The sequence below is a fragment of the Anomaloglossus baeobatrachus genome, chromosome 2, assembly GCF_048569485.1.
Source record: "Anomaloglossus baeobatrachus isolate aAnoBae1 chromosome 2, aAnoBae1.hap1, whole genome shotgun sequence".
Lineage (NCBI taxonomy): Eukaryota > Metazoa > Chordata > Amphibia > Anura > Aromobatidae > Anomaloglossus > Anomaloglossus baeobatrachus.
The window spans coordinates 28768043-28791550 of NC_134354.1; the positions used below are offsets into that span (position 1 = coordinate 28768043).

A 23508-nucleotide genomic window follows, 5' to 3' on the forward strand; every position below is an offset into this window, starting at 1 on the left:
ACTGCAAGTAGTGAGACACGGTGAGCTCCCACTAGTGCGGACTGCAAGTAGTAAGAATCAGCAAGCTCCCTCTAGTGGTAACTGCAAGTAGTAAGACGCGGGGAGCTCCCTCACGTTGTGACTGCATGTAGTGAGACGCGGCAAGCTCCCTCTAGTGGTAACTGCAAGTGGTAAGATGGTGTGAGCTCCCTCTAGTGGTGACTACAAATAGTGAGACACGGTGACCTCGCTCAAGTGGTGAATGGAAGTAGTGAGATGCGGTGAGCTCACTTTAGCGGTGATTGCAAGTAGTGAGACACAGCAAGCTCCCTCAAGTGGTGACTACAGGTAGTGAGACATGGTGAGCTCCCACAAGTGGTGACTGCAAGTAGTGAGACGTGGCAAGCTCCCTCTAGTGGTGACTGCAAATAGTGAGACGCAGCAAGCTCCCTCTAGTGGTGAGTACAGGTAGTGAGACACGGTGAGCTGCGACTAGTCGTGACTGCAAGTAGTGAGACGTGGTGAGCTCCCTCTAGTAGTGACTGCAGGTAGTGAGACGTGGTAAGCTCCCTCTAGTGGTGACTGCAAGTAGTGAGATGTGGCAAGCTCCCTCTAGTGGTGACTGCAAATAGTGAGATGCAGCAAGCTCCCTCTAGTGGTGAGTACAGGTAGTGAAGGTAGTGATATGCGGTGAGCTCCCTCTAGTGGTGACTGCAGGTAGTCATATAATCAATAGTCAATAGTATCATTTTAACTCTATCTCATTATTGTTTTATTTTCAATGGGGCAAAAGGGGGGTGACCTGATTTTTTGTGCTTTATATATATATATATATATATATATATATATATATATTTATTTTTTTATTGGATTTACTAGTCCTCGTGAACTTGAACCTGTGTTCAGCTGATCACTTGTGCTGTACAGAGCAGGGCATCAGCATGAGCTGTACAGTGCTCAAATCCCCTGTGTAGACCCTAAAATAAAATAATTACAATCTGGCCACTAGGGGGAGCTTAGGAGGTTACTGATTACTCCTCAGCTCCCTCTAGTGGTGGCTGCAGGAAGAGATAGAGACTATGCTTTGGTGCTTTGATTGAGAGAAAAATGGAGCTCCGGCCACTATACAGAAATATCACAACATTTCTATACGGAAAGGAAGAAAAAATTGTGTTGAAAAGTGGTGATTCTTCCTAATACGAGTGCCCAGGAGAGGTCTCTCACCCTCACAGGTCCTCCCAGGCCGGCTGGGGTCTTTATCCACAAAGGACGGGTGACATTGGCAGGTGTATGATCCCTCCAGGTTCTTGCAGTCTGCGTATAAGTGGCAGTCATTATCCGCAGGGGTCAGGCACTCATTTAAATCTGCAAAGAAGAGAATAGAACAAGTTAATTATTTTATTCCCCAGCGTTCTGGTCCTTTATATACAATGATACTGTATCAGGAGGTCATTACACAAGTCACCACTAGAGGGGGCCTGTGCATGTCTAAAATGATGGCAACAAAAGTGAGTACATCCCTAAGTGAAAATGGCAAAATTGTGCCCAAAGTGTGAATATTTTGTGTGGCCACCATTATTTTCCAGCTCGGCCTTAACTTTCTTGGGCATGGAGGTCACTAAAGCCTCACAGGAGCCGCTGGATCCTCTTCCATTTCGCAATTTCGCTCCTCCACCTTCCAATTGAGTAGATCCCACAGATGCCCCATAGGGTTTAGGTCTGGAGACGCTCGGACAGTCCAGCATCTTTACCCTCATTTTCTTTAGCGAGGTAGTGGTCGTCTTGGAGATGTTTGGGTTCGTTATGTTGGAATATGAAGGGAGGGGATCCTGCTCTGCTTCAGTATAACACAGCACATATTGACATTCAATGTTCCTTCAATCATCTGTAGCTCCCCACAGCCGGCAGCACTCATGGAGCCTGAAACCATAACCCTCCTCCACCATGCCTGACTGTAGGCAGGACACATTTGTCTTTGTCCTCCTCACCTGGTTGCCACTACACACACTAACACCATCTGATCCCAATACATTTCTCTTGGTCTCATCAGACCACAGGAGGGTTCCAGTAATCCATGTCCTTAGACTGCTTGTCTTCAACAAACTGTTTGTGGCTTTCTTGTGTATCATCATTAGAAGAGGCTTCCTTCTGGGATGACAGCCATGCAGAGCAATGTAATGCAGTTTGTGGCCTATGGTATGAACACTGACAGCAGAACCCCGTCCCCTGTAACCTCTGCAGTGTACGGCATTCGGTCTAAGCACTGACAGGCAGACTCCTCACCCCTGTAGCCTCTGCAGTGTGCGGTTTATGGGCTGAGCACTAATAGGCGGACCCCCCACCCCTGTATCCTCCGAAGTGTGCAGCATATGGTCTGAGAACTGACAGGTGGACCCACACCCCTGTAACCTCTACAGTGTGCAATGTATGATCTGAGCTCTGATAGGCGGACCCCCCCACCCCTGTAGCCTTTACAGTTTGCGGCATATGGTCTGAGCACTGACAGACGGACCCCCTCCCCACCACTCCTGTAACCTCTTCAGTATACGGCATATGGTCTGAGTACTGACAGGTGGCCCCCCCCCCCACCCCTGTAACCTCTGCAGTGTGCGGTGTATGGTCTGAGCACTGACAGACGGAACCCCCCACCCCTGTAACCTCTGCAGTGTGTGGCGTATGGTCTGAGCACTGACAGGCGGACCCCCCACCCCTGTAACCTCTTCAGTGTGCAGTGTATGGTCTGAGCACTGACAGGCGGACCCCCCACCCCTGTAACCTCTTCTGTGTATGGCGTATGGTCTGAGCACTGACAGGCAGACCCCCCACCCCTGTAACCTCTTCTGTGTATGGCGTATAGTCTGAGCACTGACAGGCAGACCCCCCACCCCTGTAACCTCTTCTGTGTATGGCGTATGGTCTGAGCACTGACAGGCAGACCCCGCACCCTTGTAACCTCTGTAGCAATGCTGGTCGACCATGGCGAGGCCTGTTCTGAGTGGATCCTGTCTTGTTATACCGCTGTATGGTCTTGGCCGCTGTGCTGTAGCTCAGTGTCAGGGTGCTGGCAATCTTCTTATAGCCTCGACTATCTTTATGTAGAGCTTTTGTTTCTTTTTACAAATCTTCAGAGATTTCTTTGCCATAAGGAACCATACTAATCTTCCAGTGACCAGTATGAGAGAGTATGTGAGAGATAACACCGAATGTAACACACCTGCCCCCATTCACACCCGAGACCTGGTAACACTAATAAGTCCCATGACACTGTGGAGGGGAAATGGTTTATTGGGCACAATTTAGACACATTCACTTAGGGGTGTACTCACTTTTGCTGCCAGCAGTTTAGACATTAATAAGTGTTATACTGTTTTTGTGTGTGTGTTATCTGTTTGTTATTAGTGTTGAGCGAGTATGCTTGTCACTACTCGGTACTCGCACGAGTATCACTGTACTTGGGCTACTGGCGGGGACTGAGTAATCTCGCGATACTCGTGCTGTACTCGTGGTCTTCATCCCTGCATGTTGGCGCTCTTTTGAGAGCCAGCCCTCATGCAGGGATTGGCTGGCAGACCACTGCAATGCCACAGCCCTGTTAGTTGTGGAATTGCAGTGATTGGCCGGCCTGCACAGCGTGACCGAGCCTTTATATCGGCCGGCGCGCTGTGCTCTGCTCACAGCTATCCAGACAGTGAGTGCAGGGAGAGTGTCGCTGATTCAGGGAAAGGTTTGCAGCCCTTTATAGCTATTTCCGTAGCAGGGCTGCAAACAGTGTGACCAGAAGTCCTTCTCAGGACTATTATAGTTGTATACAGGCAGGCAGGGTATAGCCAGGTCGGAGTACAGGAGAAGAGTCCTTCTCAGGACTATTGTTGCTGTATACAGGCAGGGTATAGCCAGGTCGGAATACAGGCTAGTGACCAGAAGAGTCCTTCTCAGGACTATTGTAGCTGTATACAGGCAGGCAGGCAGGCAGGGTATATAGCCATTCCTAGTGGTGACCGTATACCAGCCTTCATCATATCTGGGGCTGGTGTACACAGTCTAAAACAGTCCAGATAGTGTCAGAGTTCTCAGTAATTGTCGCTCCTAAAAACCTGTTAGGTTCTTATTGCGTCCGTGCTTGCATTTAAAAACAGCACGTGTGTGTCTGTCGGTGGAAGCGTCAGGCTCCACATTGTCCCTGGATAGAGACGTGCATGATGGCCTGTAAACCTGAAGTGCCCATTGTAAGGCAGTGGGTCTATTGTAGTATAGCCCTTAGGCAGGGCAGCCAAAAATTGGGAGGCTCCACATTGTCCCTGGATAGAGATGTACATGAGGGCCTCAAAACATTGTTCCCATTGCAAAGGAGCGGGTCTCCTGTCGTTGTAATGCCCATTCTGAAAGAATGGGCGAAAAAATTTACCACTCATTATTGTTTTATTTTCAATGGGGCAAAAGGGGGGTGACCTGAATTTTTGTGCTTTATATATATATATATATATTTTTTTTTTTATTGGATTTACTAGTCCTCTTAGTGAACTTGAACCTGTGTTCAGCTGATCACTTGTGCTGTACAGAGCAGGGCATCAGCATGAGCTGTACAGTGCTCCAAATCCCCTGTGTAGACCCTAAAATAAAATAATTACAATCTGGCCACTAGGGGGAGCTTAGGAGGTTACTGATTACTCCTCAGCTCCCTCTAGTGGTGGCTGCAGGAAGAGATAGAGACTATGCTTTGGTGCTTTGAGAGAAAAATGGAGCTCCGGCCACTATACAGAAATATCACAACATTTCTATACGTGTTTAGAAAGGAAGAAAAAATTGTGTTGAAAAGTGGTGATTCTTCCTGATACGAGTGCCCAGGAGAGGTCTCTCACCCTCACAGTTCCTCCCAGGCCGGCTGGGGTCTTTATCCACAAAGGACGGGTGACATTGGCAGGTGTATGATCCCTCCAGGTTCTTGCAGTCTGCGTATAAGTGGCAGTCATTATCCGCAGGGGTCAGGCACTCATTTAAATCTGCAAAGAAGAGAATAGAACAAGTTAATTATTTTATTCCCCAGCGTTCTGGTCCTTTATATACAATGATACTGTATCAGGAGGTCATTACACAAGTCACCACTAGAGGGGGCCTGTGCATGTCTAAAATGATGGCAACAAAAGTGAGTACATCCCTAAGTGAAAATGGCAAAATTGTGCCCAAAGTGTGAATATTTTGTGTGGCCACCATTATTTTCCAGCTCGGCCTTAACTTTCTTGGGCATGGAGGTCACTAAAGCCTCACAGGAGCCGCTGGATCCTCTTCCATTTCGCAATTTCGCTCCTCCACCTTCCAATTGAGGAGATCCCACAGATGCCCCATAGGGTTTAGGTCTGGAGACGCTCGGACAGTCCAGCATCTTTACCCTCAGTTTCTTTAGCGAGGTAGTGGTCGTCTTGGAGATGTTTGGGGTCGTTATGTTGGAATATGAAGGGAGGGGATCCTGCTCTGCTTCAGTATAACACAGCACATATTGACATTCAATGTTCCTTCAATCATATGTAGCTCCCCACAGCCGGCAGCACTCATGGAGCCTGAAACCATAACCCTCCTCCACCATGCCTGACTGTAGGCAGGACACATTTGTCTTTGTCCTCCTCACCTGGTTGCCACTACACACACTAACACCATCTGATCCCAATACATTTCTCTTGGTCTCATCAGACCACAGGATGGTTCCAGTAATCCATGTCCTTAGACTGCTTGTCTTCAACAAACTGTTTGTGGCTTTCTTGTGTATCATCATTAGAAGAGGCTTCCTTCTGGGATGACAGCCATGCAGAGCAATGTAATGCAGTTTGTGGCCTATGGTATGAACACTGACAGCAGAACCCAATCCCCTGTAACCTCTGCAGTGTACGGCATTCGGTCTAAGCACTGACAGGCAGACTCCTCACCCCTGTAGCCTCTGCAGTGTGCGGTTTATGGGCTGAGCACTAATAGGCGGACCCCCCACCCCTGTATCCTCCGCAGTGTGCAGCATATGGTCTGAGAACTGACAGGTGGACCCACACCCCTGTAACCTCTACAGTGTGCAATGTATGATCTGAGCTCTGACAGGCGGACCCCCCACCCCTGTACCCTTTGCAGTTTGCGGCATATGGTCTGAGCACTGACAGACGGACCCCCTCCCCACCACTCCTGTAACCTCTTCAGTATACGGCATATGGTCTGAAGTGCCCATTGTAAGGAAGTGGGTCTATTGTAGTATAGCCCTTTGGCAGGGCAGCCAAAAATTGGGAGGCTCCACATTGTCCCTGGATAGAGACGTGCATGAGGGCCTCAAAACATTGTTCCCATTGCAAAGGAGCGGGTCTTCTGTCGTTGTAATGCCCATTCTGAAAGAATGGGCGAAAAAATTTACCACTGGGGGTATACCTGAAACAACGGCCTAACTATTGTAACGGTCATCATGATGGCGCATGAGGAGAAGGAGGAGCAGTCCAGCGATTAGCCAAAGTCCAGAAGTGTGTACCCATGGGTGAGTGGAGGTACATGGCAAATTCCCATTACAAACTTTAAATTCCGCTGTCATTTGCTGGTGAAGTCTGGCCCAATCCAACCCTTGTTCATCTTGATCAGAGTCAGCCTGTCAGCATTTTCAGTTGACAGGCGGGTGCGTTTATCTGTAATGATTCCACCTGCGGCTCTAAAAACACGCTCTGACAAAACGCTAGCGGCAGAGCAGGCCAGGACTTCCAAGGCGTAGAGAGCCAATTCATGCCACGTGTCCAGCTTGGATACCCAATAATTGTAAGGCACAGAGGAATGTCGGAGTACAGTTGTTCGATCTGCAAGGTACTCCTTGAGCATCTGGGCAAACTTAGAATTTATTGTGGCACTACCCCGCACCTCAGGGGCTGTGGTATGTGAGGGGCTGAGAAAACTGTCCCACATCTTAAAGACTGTTCCCCTACCTCTGGCGGATTGGACTTGTGCCCCTCTCGGCTGTACGCCTTGGTTGTCCACTGATTCCTGACCTATGCCGCTAGCGTTTTGTGAGGGGAATGCTTTGCCTACTTCCGTGAATATGGCCTTCTGGAACTGCTGCATTTTGCCAGACATCTCCGCCTCGGGAATAAGAGACATAAAGTTCTCCTTTTAGCGTGGGTCTAACAGTGTTACCAACCAGTAATGATTGTCGGCCAAGATGTTCTTAACGCGAGGGTCACGAGACAGGCAGCTTACCATAAAGTCAGCCATGTGCGCCAGACTCTTAACAGCCATCACTTCAGTATCCTGACCAACACGATGACTGAACATGCTGTCCTTCTCCTCCTCCTCCTTTACCCTGTCCTCTGGCCAGCCACGCTGAACCGAGGATATGACTGCATGTCATATCCTCAATTTGGCCGGAGAGTTGCTCCATGTCTTCATCCTCCTCCTCGTCATAGTCCTCCACTGCACGTTGTGATGAGACGAGGCTGGGCTGTGTGTTATCACCCACACCCACTACTGTTTCTTGCTCCAACTCATCGCCGCTCACCATCTTGGTGAAGTCCTCAAAGTTTTGGCGGATGGTACATAGGTTGGACATCCATCTCCACTCCTCAGGTGTTATGTGTGGAGTTTGACCCATTTCCCGATGGCTTAGGTGATGCAGGTACTCAACAACTGCCCTCTTCTGCTCACATATCCTGACCAACATGTGCAGAGTTGAATTCCAACGCGTGGGGACATCACACACCAGTCTGTGAGCCGGAAGATGCAAATGGCGCTGAAAGCCGGCAAGGCCGGCTGAAGCAGTAGGTGACTTTCGAAAATGTGCAGACAGGTGGCGAACTTTTACCAGCAGATCAGACAGCTCTGGGTATGACTTTAGAAACTGCTGAACCACGAGGTTGAGCACATGGGCCACGCATGGAACATGTGTCAGCTGGCCTCGCCTCAAAGCCGCCACCAGGTTCCGGCCATTGTCACACACGACCTTTCCTGGCTTTAGGTTCAGAGGTGTGAGCCAGTGATCTGCCTGCTGTTTCAGAGCTGTCCACACCTCTTCTGCATTGTGGGGTTTGTCACCTATGCAGATTAGCTTCAGCACAGCCTGTTGCCGCTTCGCCGAGGCAGTGCTGCAGTGCTTCCAGCTTGGGACTGGTGTGGAGGGTAAAGTGGATGAGGATGCGCAGGAGGAGGAGGAGGCTGAGGAGCATGACATTCCGGAGCTGTAGAGTGTAGGTGAAACCCTGACTGAGGTAGGGCCTGCAAACCTTGGTGTGGGAAGGACGTGTTCCGTCCCTCGCTCAGACTGGGTCCCAGCTTCCACAACATTAACCCAGTGTGCCGTCAACGAGATGTAGCGGCCTTGCCCACAAGCACTTGTCCACGTGTCTGTGGTTAGGTGGACATTGGCTGAAACAGCATTGTTCAAGGCACGTGTGATGTTTTGTGACACGTGGTTATGCAATGCGGGGACGGCACACCGGGAGATATAGTGGCGGCTGGGGACCGAGTAACGTGGGACAGCTGCCGCTGTGACGCCCTGGGCAAGCCAGGGGTCACAGGTCACAACATCACATGCACCCCACATTCCCGGCAGGTACACCTAGGCTAACCTAAAATCCTTGTTGCCTTCCTCCAGGGGCTGATGTCCACACCAGGGGGTGGGCCAGGCGGTTGGCTCCGCCCACCGAGGAGTTCACAGCCCTGGAGGCGGGAAGAACCAGGCAGTTGAGCTCAGGCAGAGCTTGAGTGAGAAGCAAGTTCAAGCTAGGGGAGTTTACCGTTTGTTTACCGAGAACTGTGTCGTGTTTACTGGCCGAGTGAGTACCTCCTGTCAGAGTTCCGGGATTTCCAGGTTTCTTTTGAAAGAGCTTTCCCTTTGTTAACATGGAGTTTTGCTGTTCTGTTGCCCTACTTCTTGTCCATCTGTTTAAAAGGCCGCCCCTAAGCTTAGTCCAGTGCCTGAGTATACTGCTTCCTGTGTGCTCCTGCCCTGCTGGTCTTGGTTCCTGATTATGATTTGAATCCTCTGGAAACAACCGAATCTGACTCTGGACTTCACCTGGTCTCATCTAGCTGTGCCCGGACTCCGTCTGCCGTCCTTGGTCGGTACTTCTGCCCGGTTTCTTCCGTTCCATAAACCACTCTGGACTCTCATCACGTACGGACATTTTTGGACTATACCTATTGCCCTTTTGTGTCCCGGCTGCTGCGCATTTAGGCCTTCTGGGGTGATTGCCTGACAGTCCCTGTATAGGGGTTCGGTCTTGGTGGTCTCCCTGGGGGAGTCCGGTGCGTGGTCCCGGGAATTCCCTTTCGCTCCGACCCTGGAAGGTATTTCTTGTGTTTATGTTCTGCTGTGTTTTTGTTCCGTTTATGTACATACCGTGGTTGCATATTATAAACATCTTTGCACCAAGAACTCGTCTCTGGTTGTCATTGCCCTAACGCAATCGAAATCCTCAGTACATACAAAAGTATTACATTATACTCAGGCCTAATAAAAGGATTTCGCTGGGGCAATGACTGAGACACGAGTAGATCAGCTCTTCTCCATGATTAACTCATTACAGCAGGAGATGGAGGCGGTGCAAACTAAGCTTAGAGATGTGGAGGTACAGCTGGGCCATGATCACCAGGTACTGGGTCCGGCTATTCAGGATTTGCAAACCAGAGTGGAGGCTCAGGAAGCCGCCCTCGCTACGTCCGTATCAGCTGCCGGTATACCTAGGTTACCCCTATTTCGTTTCAGTGGTGATCGTAGTCAGTTCCGTGGGTTTGTTAACCAGTGTATACTGTTTTTTGATGTACATGCTGATTATTACCGTTCCGACCGGTCAAAAGTGTTATGTATAATCATGTTGTTAACCTCCCGAGCGCTGGCTTGGGCTAATCCTATGATAGAGAATCGTGATATCCGTTTAAATCACCTGGATGACTTTTTAACAGCAATGGCGCAAATGTTTGATGATCCGAATCGCCGTGCTACCGCTGAATCGGCTCTCCTTTCCTTACGTCAGGGAAAGCGGTCGGTCGTCGAATACGTCACTGAGTTCAAAAGGTTAGTGGTAGACACCGACTGGGGAAACAATGCGTTATTGTCAGTTTTCAGAAAGGGTTTGTCCGGTACCATCAAGGACGAGTTAGCTCGTTCCGAATCTCCAGGGGATTTCGAACTGTTTCTCCAACACTGTGTGCGTATCGATACCCGCTTGACGGAACGTAGACAGGAAAAATGGGCAGCTGTAAACCGGGTAACCAACTTTGCGTTTCCTTCCAGAGAACCCGCTCTCAAGACGCCATGGGAGGCCGAGGATGTTCCTATGCAAGTGGACTCTCTACAAAACGAGAGACCAACGAACGTCGTGAACACCGGCTCCGTGAGCGTTTGTGTTTCTATTGCGGTCAATCAGACCATTTTCTGATTGACTGCCCAAAGCGTCCAAATCGCCCAAATAAGGTATTGGCAGCCATGGCAGAGTGTGACAACACGGACGCAGAGTCCGATATCTCTGAGGCAAGTGGACACCTGGATGCTGTATTTCCCTTGACTGTAATGTCAACTTCACCTAAGGACTCAGAAGGGAAATACACCCATTGCTCGCTTCCCATTCAGATACGGTGGGAGGGACAGTTAATTCCTACTTCTGCTATGATAGACTCTGGGGCAGGGGGAAATTTCATGGACTCTTCTTTTGCCAGGAAACACGGTATCCAGACTCAACAAAGATCCTCACCGGTTACCATGGAGACGGTGGACGGTTCTCCATTAGTTTCTGGACCAGTTGATCGGGAGACAGTACCCCTAGAATGTGTGATGAAGCCAGGTCAGCAGGAGACCCTTGTTTTCATGTTAATTTCTTCTCCCCATTTTCCGATAATTTTAGGAATTCCTTGGCTGTGATCTACAAATCCAGTCATCGATTGGGAGACTAAAGAAATATCCTTCCCACCGCAGAGTGGTCCGACCATTAGTCCAACTGTACCAGTTCCAGTAACACCGAATGCGGAGGGCACTGTACAGGTACCTGTTCTACCCCCGGTTTATCATGACTTCGCTGATATATGCGACAAAAGAAAAGCAGATCGGCTTCCCCCGCATAGACCGTATGATTGTCCCATAGACTTACTCCCAGGGGCAGAGATCCCGTTTGGTCATGTCTACCCGTTGGCGGCAACTGAGTTAGAAGCACTAAAAGATTACATCGATGAAAGTCTAGTCAAGGGATTTATTCGCCCTTCTACCTCACCAGCAGGGGCACCCATCTTTTTTGTGAAAAAGAAAGAGGGGACTCTGAGACCTTGTATCGACTACCGGGAACTAAATAAGATAACCATCCGGAACTGGTATCCGTTACCGTTGATTCCTGAGCTACTGGAGAGAGTACAACAGGCAAAGATATTCACTAAATTGGATCTCCTTGGGGCATATAATCTACTCCGCATACGTCCCGGGGACGAGTGGAAAACAGCGTTCAGATGTCGGTATGGACATTATGAGTATCTAGTGATGCCCTTTGGACTTTGTAACGCTCCTGCGGCTTTCCAACACCTAGTCAACGATATTTTTAGGGATATAATGGACCAATTCATGGTGATTTACCTGGATGATATATTGATCTTTTCTGATTCCCTACAGGAACACCAGGAGCACGTCAAGACAGTACTTACCCGACTGAGGGATAACCACCTGTATATTAAACTGGAGAAGTGCGAATTCCATTGCTCAAAAATACAATTCTTAGGATATGTCATCTCTCCTCAGGGACTGAACATGGAGTCTGGCAAGATACAAGCAATTCTAGACTGGCCGGAACCAGGAAACATCAAGGAGGTACAACGCTTTGTCGGTTTTGCCAACTTTTACAGACGCTTTATCCGTAACTTTTCAGAGATCGTCCGTCCTATCACTCTGTTAACCAAGAAAGGACAGAAGTTTGTGTGGTCCGCCCAGGCCCAGGAAGCTTTCAATCGTCTCAAGGTTTGTTTTACCTCAGCACCAATACTAATACACCCGAATCCCGCACTCCCCTTCATTGTGGAAGTCGACGCTTCCGATTATGCATTAGGGGCTATCCTTTCCCAAAGAACTGGGGACAAGAGTCTCTTGCATCCGTGTGCTTTCTTTTCTCGCCGGTTGTCCCCTGCAGAAAGGAACTATGACATTGCGGACAAGGAATTGTTGGCGATTATTGCAGCTTTTAAGGAATGGAGACACCACTTACAGGGAGCAGCGCAGCAAGTGGTAGTTCTCACAGACCATCGTAACCTGGAATTCCTTAAATCTGCCAGGTGCCTGTCTCCACGGCAAGCCCGTTGGAGCTTGTTCCTTAACCAGTTCAATTTTATCGTTACATACCGTCCAGGTTCACGTAATGGGAAAGCCGATGCCTTGTCCCGAATCCACGCCATGGACTCCGTGCCTGGAACCCCGTCTCAGACCGTGTTATCTGATGCCAATTTCGTTGGAGTAATCCAGGACTTGTGGAAGGACATCAAGCTGGCCTATGATGGTGACGTATTTCTCGCTGCCCCCCCGAATGATGTGACTCTTGTCCTTCGGAATGGTGTGTGGTTGAGAGAGCGACGTATTTATGTCCCGGAGGCTGTAAGACTTCGGGTTCTCAAATTGGTCCATGACTCCGTGTTGGCAGGTCATAGGGGGGTACAGAAGACGCAAGAATTTCTGAGTCGTTTTTTCTGGTGGCCAACCTGTTTAAAGGATGTGAAAGACTATGTCCACTCATGTGTGGTTTGTGCCCGGTGCAAGGTCCCTCGTGTGGCTCCTACGGGACTCCTTCAACCGTTACCCGTTCCATCTCGCCCTTGGGGATCCATCTCAATGGATTTTATTGTGGAATTGCCAGTCTCAGGCTGTAACAATACCATTTTAGTGGTGGTGGATCGGTTGACCAAAGCTGCTCACTTTATTCCATGTACCGGTCTTCCCTCAGCCGCAGAGACAGTGGATTTGGTTATCCAGAATGTATTTCGATTGCATGGGGTACCAGATGAGATCATCTCTGACCGGGGCGTGCAGTTCACGTCTAAATTCTGGAAGGGGTTTTGTTCGGCACTCCGTATTGATGTCTGTTTGTCTTCTGCATACCATCCTCAGACAAATGGGCAAACCGAACGGACTAATCAAACCCTGGAGCAGTACCTACGATGTTATGTCAGCCATCTGCAGGATGATTGGTTGAAGCTGCTTCCTTTGGCGGAGTTCTCATATAACAACACTCAGAGCAGCTCCACTAAGGTAACGCCCTTTTTCGCTAACTTGGGTTACCATCCGAATGTTTTGCCTAGGTCAACGGTGGCGGTTTCGGTGCCAGCGGTGGAGGACAGAGTGACGGAGCTACGACACAATCTGGAGGTTTTGAAGGACTCTTTGGCTTCGGCTCAGGAGCGTTACAAGAAGTCGGCAGACACTCACCGGAAACAGGCACCCATGTATAAGGTAGGGGACTCGGTGTGGTTATCCACCAAAAATCTGAAATTGGGTGTTCCTTCGCAGAAGCTGGGGCAGAAATTCATCGGTCCGTTTAAGATCACCGGGATCGTGAGCCCTGTGGCCTGTCGGCTGAGGTTGCCGCACCATTTGAAGGTACACCCGGTCTTTCATGTTTCTCTACTCAAACCTGTCTCCCCTAACACGTTTCATGGTCGTATCGTGCCTCCTCCTCCGCCTGTGATGGTTGACGGCCAGGAGCAGTTCGTGGTTGAGGACATTATTGACTCCCGGCTCCATCGGCTTCAGTATCTAGTACGTTGGCAGGGGTACTCCCCCGAGGACGATTCCTGGGAACCTGTGGGTAACATTCGAGCGCCCCGGAAGGTTGCTCAGTTTCATCGACGGTACCCGGACAAACCAGGCCCTGATCCGTCCTGAGGCAGTTTCTGGGGGGGGGAGTACTGTCAGAGTTCCGGGATTTCCAGGTTTCTTTTGAAAGAGCTTGCCCTTTGTTAACATGGAGTTTTGCTGTTCTGTTGCCCTACTTCCTGTCCATCTGTTTAAAAGGCCGCCCCTAAGCTTAGTCCAGTGCCTGAGTATACTGCTTCCTGTGTGCTCCTGCCCTGCTGCTCTTGGTTCCTGATTGTGATTTGAATCCTCTGGAAACAACCGAATCTGACTCTGGACTTCACCTGGTCTCATCTAGCTGTGCCCGGACTCCGTCTGCCGTCCTTGGTCGGTACTTCTGCCCGGTTTCTTCCATAAACCACTCTGGACTCTCATCACGTACGGACATTTTTGGACTATACCTATTGCCCTTTTGTGTCCCGGCTGCTGCGCATTTAGGCCTTCTGGGGTGATTGCCAGACAGTCCCTGTATAGGGGTTCGGTCTTGGTGGTCTCCCTGGGGGAGTCCGGTGCGTGGTCCCGGGAATTCCCTTTCGCTCCGACCCTGGAAGGTATTTCTTGTGTTTATGTTCTGCTGTGTTTTTGTTCCGTTTATGTACATACCGTGGTTGCATATTATAAACATCTTTGCACCAAGAACTCGTCTCTGGTTGTCATTGCCCTAACGCAATCGAAATCCTCAGTACATACAAAAGTATTACACCTCCGTGCCGTGCGGCACAGCGCTGCCCCTGCGCCCCTGCACCTCCACAGGCCCCATACCCGCCTGTCCACCATACCAACCCCATCACTGGGCCCCGGGACCACCAAAACCCCTACCCACGGAGGGGCAAACCAACAACTGGCTGCTCCATACCATCACTCCCGGGCTCCCCAGAAAGAGCAGCGGTGGTGTCCACTTAATCACCACAACCGTGGGTGGCGTCACGGACAATAAACTATCCCAAAAACCAATCCCCTTTCACTCACGGGCGAGGAGCGCCGCTCGAGTCCCCGGGATCCGGCCCATCGCTCGAGCCACCGAGCAGCAGCAGCAGGCCGCAGCCGCCGCAGCGGCAGCCGGACCCGAGCAGTGGGAGAGCGCGGCGTCCCCTCCTCCGCCCGCGACAACTTGGCGTCACAAACAGGATCTTACCGCTCTGCCGTTGGGTAGAGGTGCGCCTTGTGACCGCCGGAGGTATCCGGCCGGAAAATTTTAGAAGTCACCATCTTTGGTGCGAAAAGTTCCCGCTCGAGCGTCTTCTCGAGTAGTAGAGGAGCGAAGGCCAAAACCCCGCCCCAATAGAGGAGGGGCCGGAAAGAGGCTAAGGGGGACGCGAATGGAGAAATGGCGGCGTCCTCGAATTGGAGCGCGGGAATACCCGCTACCGGGGCATCCAAGCTCTGGGGAAAAAGAGGAGGAGTAGCCTTTGAAGACTGCGGCCCGGGAGAGCTCCCCGCCGGGACCGCTGAGTGGCTGGAGCGGGAGTTGGGTCGGTTCTGCTTGAAGGTGAGGGCGCAGAGCCTGCAGCAGTTGATGGACTGGAAGGCAGAGATGCGCAGAATGGTTGCCGTAGTGGGGGCCCGTGAGCAAGGGGCCGCTGCGGCCGTGCCGCGTCGCGATCAGTCCACCCAAACCCCAGAACCGGCCCTGATTGAGTGGGAGACGGACAGCAGCGCCGCGGCCGGGGGTCCGGAGAGAATGCCGCTGATGGAGGAAAAGGTCCCAAGTATGTTGCTTCCGCCGCCGTTCCTAACGGCTGTCAGTGGTTCGGGGTTGAATTGCCGATGGAAGGAGAACCCCATGTACCGTTCGGTCCCTGAGTGGGCCGACCCCCTGCGGTGGTAGCCGCCTCAAGGTCAGCGGAGGCCCGCTGCAGTTGTCCCCGTTGGGACCAGAAACAGGTGTGTTTTAAGTGTGTTTTGAAGAAGTTTTGCAACAATGAGAATAATAACCGAAGATTTACCTGATTGTCTACCGTGATTGGAAACCGGCTGTTGCCGGCACCGTTGTCCCCATGGGGACCCCTTAGTTGCATAGAGAACTTTCTATGGACAAGCCCGTGAACTTGCAGGGCAACCACAGACGCTAGTGGCTTGTAAATAAGTTGTGTTACCGTTACCGTTTCCGCAATTACCGCCTCCGGAGAGGCAGGTTGGAGGGAGGGCCCACAGCAGAGCAGGCTGGGGCCCAGCCACCACAGGAATCGGTGGCTACCCTCTGGAGGTGAAGGACAGATCCCGCTCGGGTAACTGGTTCAGGACTGGGGTCAAGGGGTGCTGCCTGGGTTTTAGGGGCAGCATCACGGCCAGGTTACTTGGGTGGGAGAGAGCTGAGACCGTAACCGTTAACCGTTAAAAACCGTAACATTTAAGACATGAACCTCCCGATGTGGGATGATGTTTTTCTACTTGTATATATGTTGCCATTTTTCTTATCTTTTCAGAAAAACAAAAGGAAAATAAAACCGGTGTTGGACGGGCAGCCCGAGGACGGTCTGCGTTTTGCTAAGGGGGAATGTGACGCCCTGGGCAAGCCAGGATCACAGGTCACAACATCACATGCACCCCACATTCCCAGCAGGTACACCTAGGCTAACCTAAAATCCTTGTTGCCTTCCTCCAGGGGCTGATGTCCACACCAGGGAATGGGCCAGGCGGTTGGCTCCGCCCACCGAGGAGTTCACAGCCCTGGAGGCGGGAAAACCAGGCAGGTGAGCTCAGGCAGAGCTTGAGTGAGAAGCAAGTTCAAGCTAGGGGAGTGAAGTAGAAGGAAGTGGTAAAGGAGGACAGTAAGAGTGGCGACAGAAAAGGAACAGTTAAGAAAGCCTGAAGTTGGTCCGGGTGTGTGCCCCGGACTGAGACAGCAAGGTCAGCAGACGGCGGTGATAGTCTGCAGGGGGACTGCTTGGAGGTTGCTGGAAGGACCGCGGACGGGTGGTGACCCGGCGGTACCGGAGCAGTATACGAAGAACAGTCAGCACCAGGGCAGGGGCCTTTCGGACCCCGGCAAGGCTAGGAGTCGCCATAATTTGCCAAATCCGTCAGTGAAGGGGACCTCTGTCTCCTAACAACCAAGTCCCGATTGAAGGCAACAGTCCGACCGTTAAGGGGAGACACCGCCACCGCCAAGGCACCAGTTTCCCAGGGCCAGCGACTGCGGGCAAGAGAGGGGCTCCTCCGGCTCATGTCCAGGTCGGGGAGCGGGTAACCGGTGGGAACCCATCGCTACCAAAAGACTTTACATGGGTGCAGGGAAGAGACCGTCACCGCTATCTGCAGGGAACATTAGCACCGTAACCGTCCGAGGGACCCGTCCAACCAGCCGTTTGTTTACCGAGAACTGTGTCGTGTTTACTGGCTGAGTGAGTACCTCCGTGCCGTGCGGCACAGCGCTGCCCCTGCGCCCCTGCACCTCCACAGGCCCCATACCCGCCTGTCCACCATACCAACCCCATCACTGGGCCCCGGGACCACCAAAACCCCTACCCACGGAGGGGCAAACCAACAACTGGCTGCTCCATACCATCACTCCCGGGCTCCCCAGAAAGAGCAGCGGTGGTGTCCACTTAATCACCACAACCGTGGGTGGCGTCACGGACAATAAACTATCCCAAAAACCAATCCCCTTTCACTCACGGGCGAGGAGCGCCGCTCGAGTCCCCGGGATCCGGCCCATCGCTCGAGCCACCGAGCAGCAGCAGCAGCAGGCCGCAGCCGCCGCAGCGGCAGACGGACCCGAGCAGTGGGAGAGCGCGGCGTCCCCTCCTCCGCCCGCGACACCGCCATCAGGTCGCGGAATGCTTCTGTCTCCACCAGCCTAAAAGGCAACATTTCCAGCGCAAGCAGTCGCGAAATGTTAGCATTTAGAAGTGTGGCATGTGGGGCGTTGGCAGTGTATTTGCGCCTGCATTCAAAGGTTTGCTGAATGGATAACTGAACGCTGCGCTGGGACAAGGACGTGCTTGATGATGGTGTTATTTCTGCGTGGGCAACTGCTGGTGCAGGGCCGGAGGAGGCTTGACATCAGCAAGCACTGCTCTTCGACTCTGTTGGACATCCCACAAAGTCGGGTGCTTGGCTGACATGTGCCTGATCATGCTGGTGGTGGTCAGGCTGCTAGTTTTGGTACCCCTGCTGATGCTGGCACGGCAGGTGTTGCAAATGGCCTTTTTAGAATCATCTGGAGCCAACTTAAAAAACTGCCAGACTCGGGAAGACCTAACATTTGTACAGGCACCTTGTGTCGTGTTGTTGTTCCGGGGAATGGTTGCCTGACTTCTGACTGGGGCCACCACGCTGCTTCTTACTGCCTGTTGGGATGCTACGCCTCCCTCCCCCTGTGCACTGCTGTCCTCGCTCTGCATATCCTCCTGCCAGGTTGGGTCAGTTACTGGATCATCCACCACGTCGTCTTCCTCTTCCGCACCCTGCTCCTCCTCCTGACTTCCTGACAATTGTGTCTCATCATCGTCCACCCCTTGTTGAGACACGTTGCCAACTTCGTGAGAACGTGGCTGCTCAAATATTTGGGCATCTGTACATACGATCTCCTCATGACCCACTTCAACAGGAGCTGGCGAGAGGCCAGAATGTGTGAATGGAAACGTGAACAGCTCTTCCGAGTGTCCGTGGACGTGTACTCGGCCTGGTGGTAGGAAGGAGGATCAGGTTCTGAAATGTGCGGTGCAGTATCATGCCTACTGACACTTGACCGTGTGGAAGACAGAGTGTTTGTGGTGGTGCCAATCTGACTGGAAGCATTATCCGCTATCCAACTAACAACCTATTGACACTGGTCTTGGTTCAAGAGCGGTGTACTGCTGCGGTCCCCAAGAATTTGGGACAGGACGTGCGAGCGAGTAGATATGGCCCTTTGTTGTGGCGAAATTAGAGCTTGCACACGACCTCGGTCTCTGCCTGCACCACCATCACGTCCACTTCCTTGTTCGTTGCCAACGCCCTTGCGCATTTTGCAATGCTGTGCTGATGTGTATTCCCTAGACTTGTGCATTATATCCAAGTTTGTGCAAAACGCACACAAGTGCACCTGTACACTGCCACCGACAGGCACACACGTGCGGTTTTTAAATGCAAGCACGGACGCACTAAGAACCTAACAGGTCTCTATCCAGGGACAACGTGGAGCCTCCCAATTTTTGGCTGCCCTGCCAAAGGGCTATACTACAATAGACCCACTTCCTTACAATGGGCACTTCAGGTTTACAGGCCCTCATGCACGTCTCTATCCAGGGACAACGTGGAGCCTCCCAATTTTTGGCTGCCCTGCCAAAGGGCTATACTACAATAGACCCACTTCCTTACAATAGGCACTTCAGGTTTACAGGCCCTCATGCACGTCTCTATCCAGGGACAACGTGGAGCCTCCCAATTTTTGGCTGCCCTGCCAAAGGGCTATACTACAATAGACCCACTTCCTTACAATGGGCACTTCAGGTTTACAGGCCCTCATGCACGTCTCTATCCAGGGACAACGTGGAGCCTCCCAATTTTTGGCTGCCCTGCCAAAGGGCTATACTACAATAGACCCACTTCCTTACAATGGGCACTTCAGGTTTACAGGCCCTCATGCACGTCTCTATCCAGGGACAACGTGGAGCCTCCCAATTTTTGGCTGCCCTGCCAAAGGGCTATACTACAATACACCCACCTCCTTACAATGGGCACTTCAGGTTTACAGGCCCTCATGCACGTCTCTATCCAGGGACAACGTGGAGCCTCCCAATTTTTGGATGCCCTGCCAAAGGGCTATACTACAATAGACCCACCTCCTTACAATAGGCACTTCAGGTTTACAGGCCCTCATGCACGTCTGTATGCAGGGGCATTGGTGAACCTCACAATTTTGGACTGCCCTGGCAAAGGAAAATACTACAAAGACTCACTTCCTCAAAATGGGCACATTAGACTCAGAGGCCTTCATGTACGTCTCTTCTCAGGGACATCGGAGTGCCACACAATGTTTTCATGTAAAATCTTTCATGTATTAATCTCAAAAAGTAACATACACCAGCTCTATCTCACTATTGGGTATGTGCCCTTAACATTTCCGCCATGAAAATTCATTTTGGTGTCATTGTTGAAGGTTTTCTGGTGAGTCCGTAAAAATGGCGTAAAACGCCGACAAAATTGTTCACAGCTGTGACTTTTGAGTGATAAATGCTTCAAGGGGTCTTCCCCATGCTGTTGCCATGTCATTTGAGCACTCTTCTGAGACTTTTGTGACATTTTTAGGGTTTCTACATGCTGCCGGGGGTCATTTCATAAAAATACTCGGGTCTCCCATAGGATAACATTGGGCTCGTTGCTCGGGCCGAGTACACGAGTATCTTGGGATGCTCGGCCCGAGCCTCGAGCACCCGAGCTTTTTAGTATTCGCTCATTACTATTTGTTATATGTTTGTCAATTACCTGTTACAACAATGGATCCTGGGTTAACGAGAAACTCATCACTGAAGGCTGAGAAGGACGCTGCTGTCAGATTGACCGAGTCATTGACAATTATTCGAAAATAGACGATGATACTGCCTGCGCCCAGCGACTCCACCTCCACAGACACCTGCCCCGGAGGAACCTTATGGGATAGGGAACTCTTTACCTAAGTGGAAAAAAATTGAAGCACTTTTACATTTTTGGCTACAGGCACCCACCACAACGGGGAGGTGCCTAAGCCGATATTGTGCACATGCTTATTACACACAATATAAGGAAGGAGCAATGCAATGATCTAAGTCCCTGCACCTCTGAAATAAACTTCTCAAGAAAGGTCGTGTATTCAGGAGAGCTGGGGTCCCGCAGAGAGTCAGTGAGGTTCCAATTCTCAATCTTCAGTGTTGCATTTAGAATATGCGCCTCTAGAAGAAAGAATGAAAATGGTCATCAACTATGTGACACAAGTTCCTAAACTGGGTCCACCAGAGCAGGAGCTGAGATTATAGCAGCAGTATAGTACTTGTATTCCTGTACGTAGTGGCAGTATTATAGTAGTTATATTCTTGTACATAGGAGCAGTATTATAGTAGTCTATATTCTTGTACATAGGAGGCAGTATTATAGTAGTTATATTCCTGTACATAGGGGGCAGTATTATAGTAGTTATATTCTTGTACATAGGGGGCAGTATTATAGTAGTTATATTCTTGTACATAGGGGGAAGTATTATAGTAGTTATATTCTTGTACATAGGGGGCAGTATTATAGTAGTTATATTCCTGTACATAGGGGGCAGTATTATAGTAGTTATATTCTTGTACATAGGGGGCAGTATTATAGTAGTTATAGTCTTGTACATAGGGGGCAGTATTATAGTAGTTATATTCTTGTACATAGGGGGAAGTATTATAGTAGTTATATTCCTGTACATAGGGGGCAGTATTATAGTAGTTATATTCCTGTACATAGGAGCAGTATTATAGTAGTTATATTCTTGTACATAGGGAGCAGTATTATAGTAGTTATATTCCTGTACATAGGGGGCAGTATTATAGTAGTTATATTCCTGGACATAGGAGCAGTATTATAGTAGTTATATTCTTGTACATAGGGAGCAGTATTATAGTAGTTATATTCCTGTACATAGGGGGCAGTATTATAGTAGTGATATTCTTGTACATAGGGGCAGTATTATAGTAGTTATATTCCTGTACATAGGGGCAGCATTATAGTAGTGATATTCTTGTACATAGGGGCAGTATTATAGTAGTTATATTCTTGTACATAGGGGGAAGTATTATAGTAGTTATATTCTTGTACATAGGGGGAAGTATTATAGTAGTTATATTCTTGTACATAGGGGGCAGTATTATAGTAGTTATATTCCTGTACATAGGGGGCAGTATTATAGTAGTTATATTCTTGTACATAGGGGGCAGTATTATAGTAGTTATAGTCTTGTACATAGGGGGCAGTATTATAGTAGTTATATTCTTGTACATAGGGGGAAGTATTATAGTAGTTATATTCCTGTACATAGGGGGCAGTATTATAGTAGTTATATTCCTGTACATAGGAGCAGTATTATAGTAGTTATATTCTTGTACATAGGGAGCAGTATTATAGTAGTTATATTCCTGTACATAGGGGGCAGTATTATAGTAGTTATATTCCTGTACATAGGAGCAGTATTATAGTAGTTATATTCTTGTACATAGGGAGCAGTATTATAGTAGTTATATTCCTGTACATAGGGGGCAGTATTATAGTAGTGATATTCTTGTACATAGGGGCAGTATTATAGTAGTTATATTCCTGTACATAGGGGCAGCATTATAGTAGTGATATTCTTGTACATAGGGGCAGTATTATAGTAGTTATATTCTTGTACATAGGAGGCAGTATTATAGTAGTGATATTCTTGTACATAGGGGCAGTATTATAGTAGTTATATTCTTGTACATAGGGGCAGTATTATAGTAGTTATATTCTTGTACATAGGGGCAGTATTATAGTAGTTATATTCTTGTACATAGGGGACAGTATTATAGTAGTTATATTCTTGTACATAGGGGCAGTATTATAGTAGTTATATTCTTGTACATAGGGGACAGTATTATAGTAGTTATATTCTTGTACATAGGGGCAGTATTATAGTAGTGATATTCTTGTACATAGGGGCAGTATTATAGTAGTTATATTCTTGTATATAGGGGCAGTATTATAGTAGTTATATTCTTGTATATAGGGGCAGTATTATAGTAGTTATATTCTTGTACATAGGGGACAGTATTATAGTAGTTATATTCTTGTACATAGGGGGCAGTATTATAGTAGTTATATTCTTGTACATAGGGGGCAGTATTATAGTAGTTATATTCTTGTACATAGGAGCAGTATTATAGTAGTTATATTCTTGTACACAGGGGCAGTATTATAGTAGTTATATTCTTGTACATAGGGGCAGTATTATAGTAGTTATATTCTTGTACATAGGGGCAGTATTATAGTAGTTATTTTCTTGTACATAGGGGCAGTATTATAGTAGTTATATTCTTGTACATAGGAGCAGTATTATAGTAGTTATATTCTTGTACATAGGAGCAGTATTATAGTAGTTATATTCTTGTACATAGGAGCAGTATTATAGTAGTTATATTCTTGTACATAGGGGCAGTATTATAGTAGTTATATTCTTGTACATAGGAGCAGTATTATAGTAGTTATATTCTTGTACATAGGAGCAGTATTATAGTAGTTATATTCTTGTACATAGGGGCAGTATTATAGTAGTTATATTCTTGTACATAGGGGCAGTATTATAGTAGTTATATTCTTGTACATAGGAGCAGTATTATAGTACTTATATTCTTGTACATAGGAGCAGTATTATAGTAGTTATATTCTTGTACATAGGGGCAGTATTATAGTAGTTATATTCTTGTACATAGGGGCAGTATTATAGTAGTTATATTCTTGTACATAGGGGCAGTATTATAGTAGTTATATTCTTGTACATAGGGGCAGTATAATTGTAGTTATATTCCTGTACATAGGGGCAGTATTATAGTATACAGTTAGGGCCAGAAATAGTTTGACAGGACCGTATCTTTGTGATTTCAGCTCTGCAGGCCACTATTTTTCAAGTCAAACAACTGAGATGCAATTGAAGTGTAGACTTTGAGGTTTAAAGCACCACTACAGTAGGGTGGGGGATGATAGTGGGTTTCTCCGCTGTAGTGACACTTTAATTGTAAGCCTCTGCTCCCTGTCTT

General features: G+C 49.0%; 1 protein-coding gene across 1 annotated transcript in view; it reads right to left on the bottom strand.

Moving 5' to 3' along the window:
• The window catches only part of UMODL1 (uromodulin like 1), a 120181-nt gene that overhangs the window by 13459 nt on the left and 83214 nt on the right, over positions 1 to 23508 (bottom strand). Inside the window, exons 9-11 of the mRNA XM_075333298.1 lie at positions 20543 to 20655; positions 20213 to 20399; positions 4839 to 4979 (exon numbers count right to left, since the gene is read on the bottom strand). Of these exons, the coding sequence (XP_075189413.1) occupies positions 4839 to 4979; positions 20213 to 20399; positions 20543 to 20655 (441 nt within the window). The remainder of the gene's footprint in view (positions 1 to 4838; positions 4980 to 20212; positions 20400 to 20542; positions 20656 to 23508) is intronic.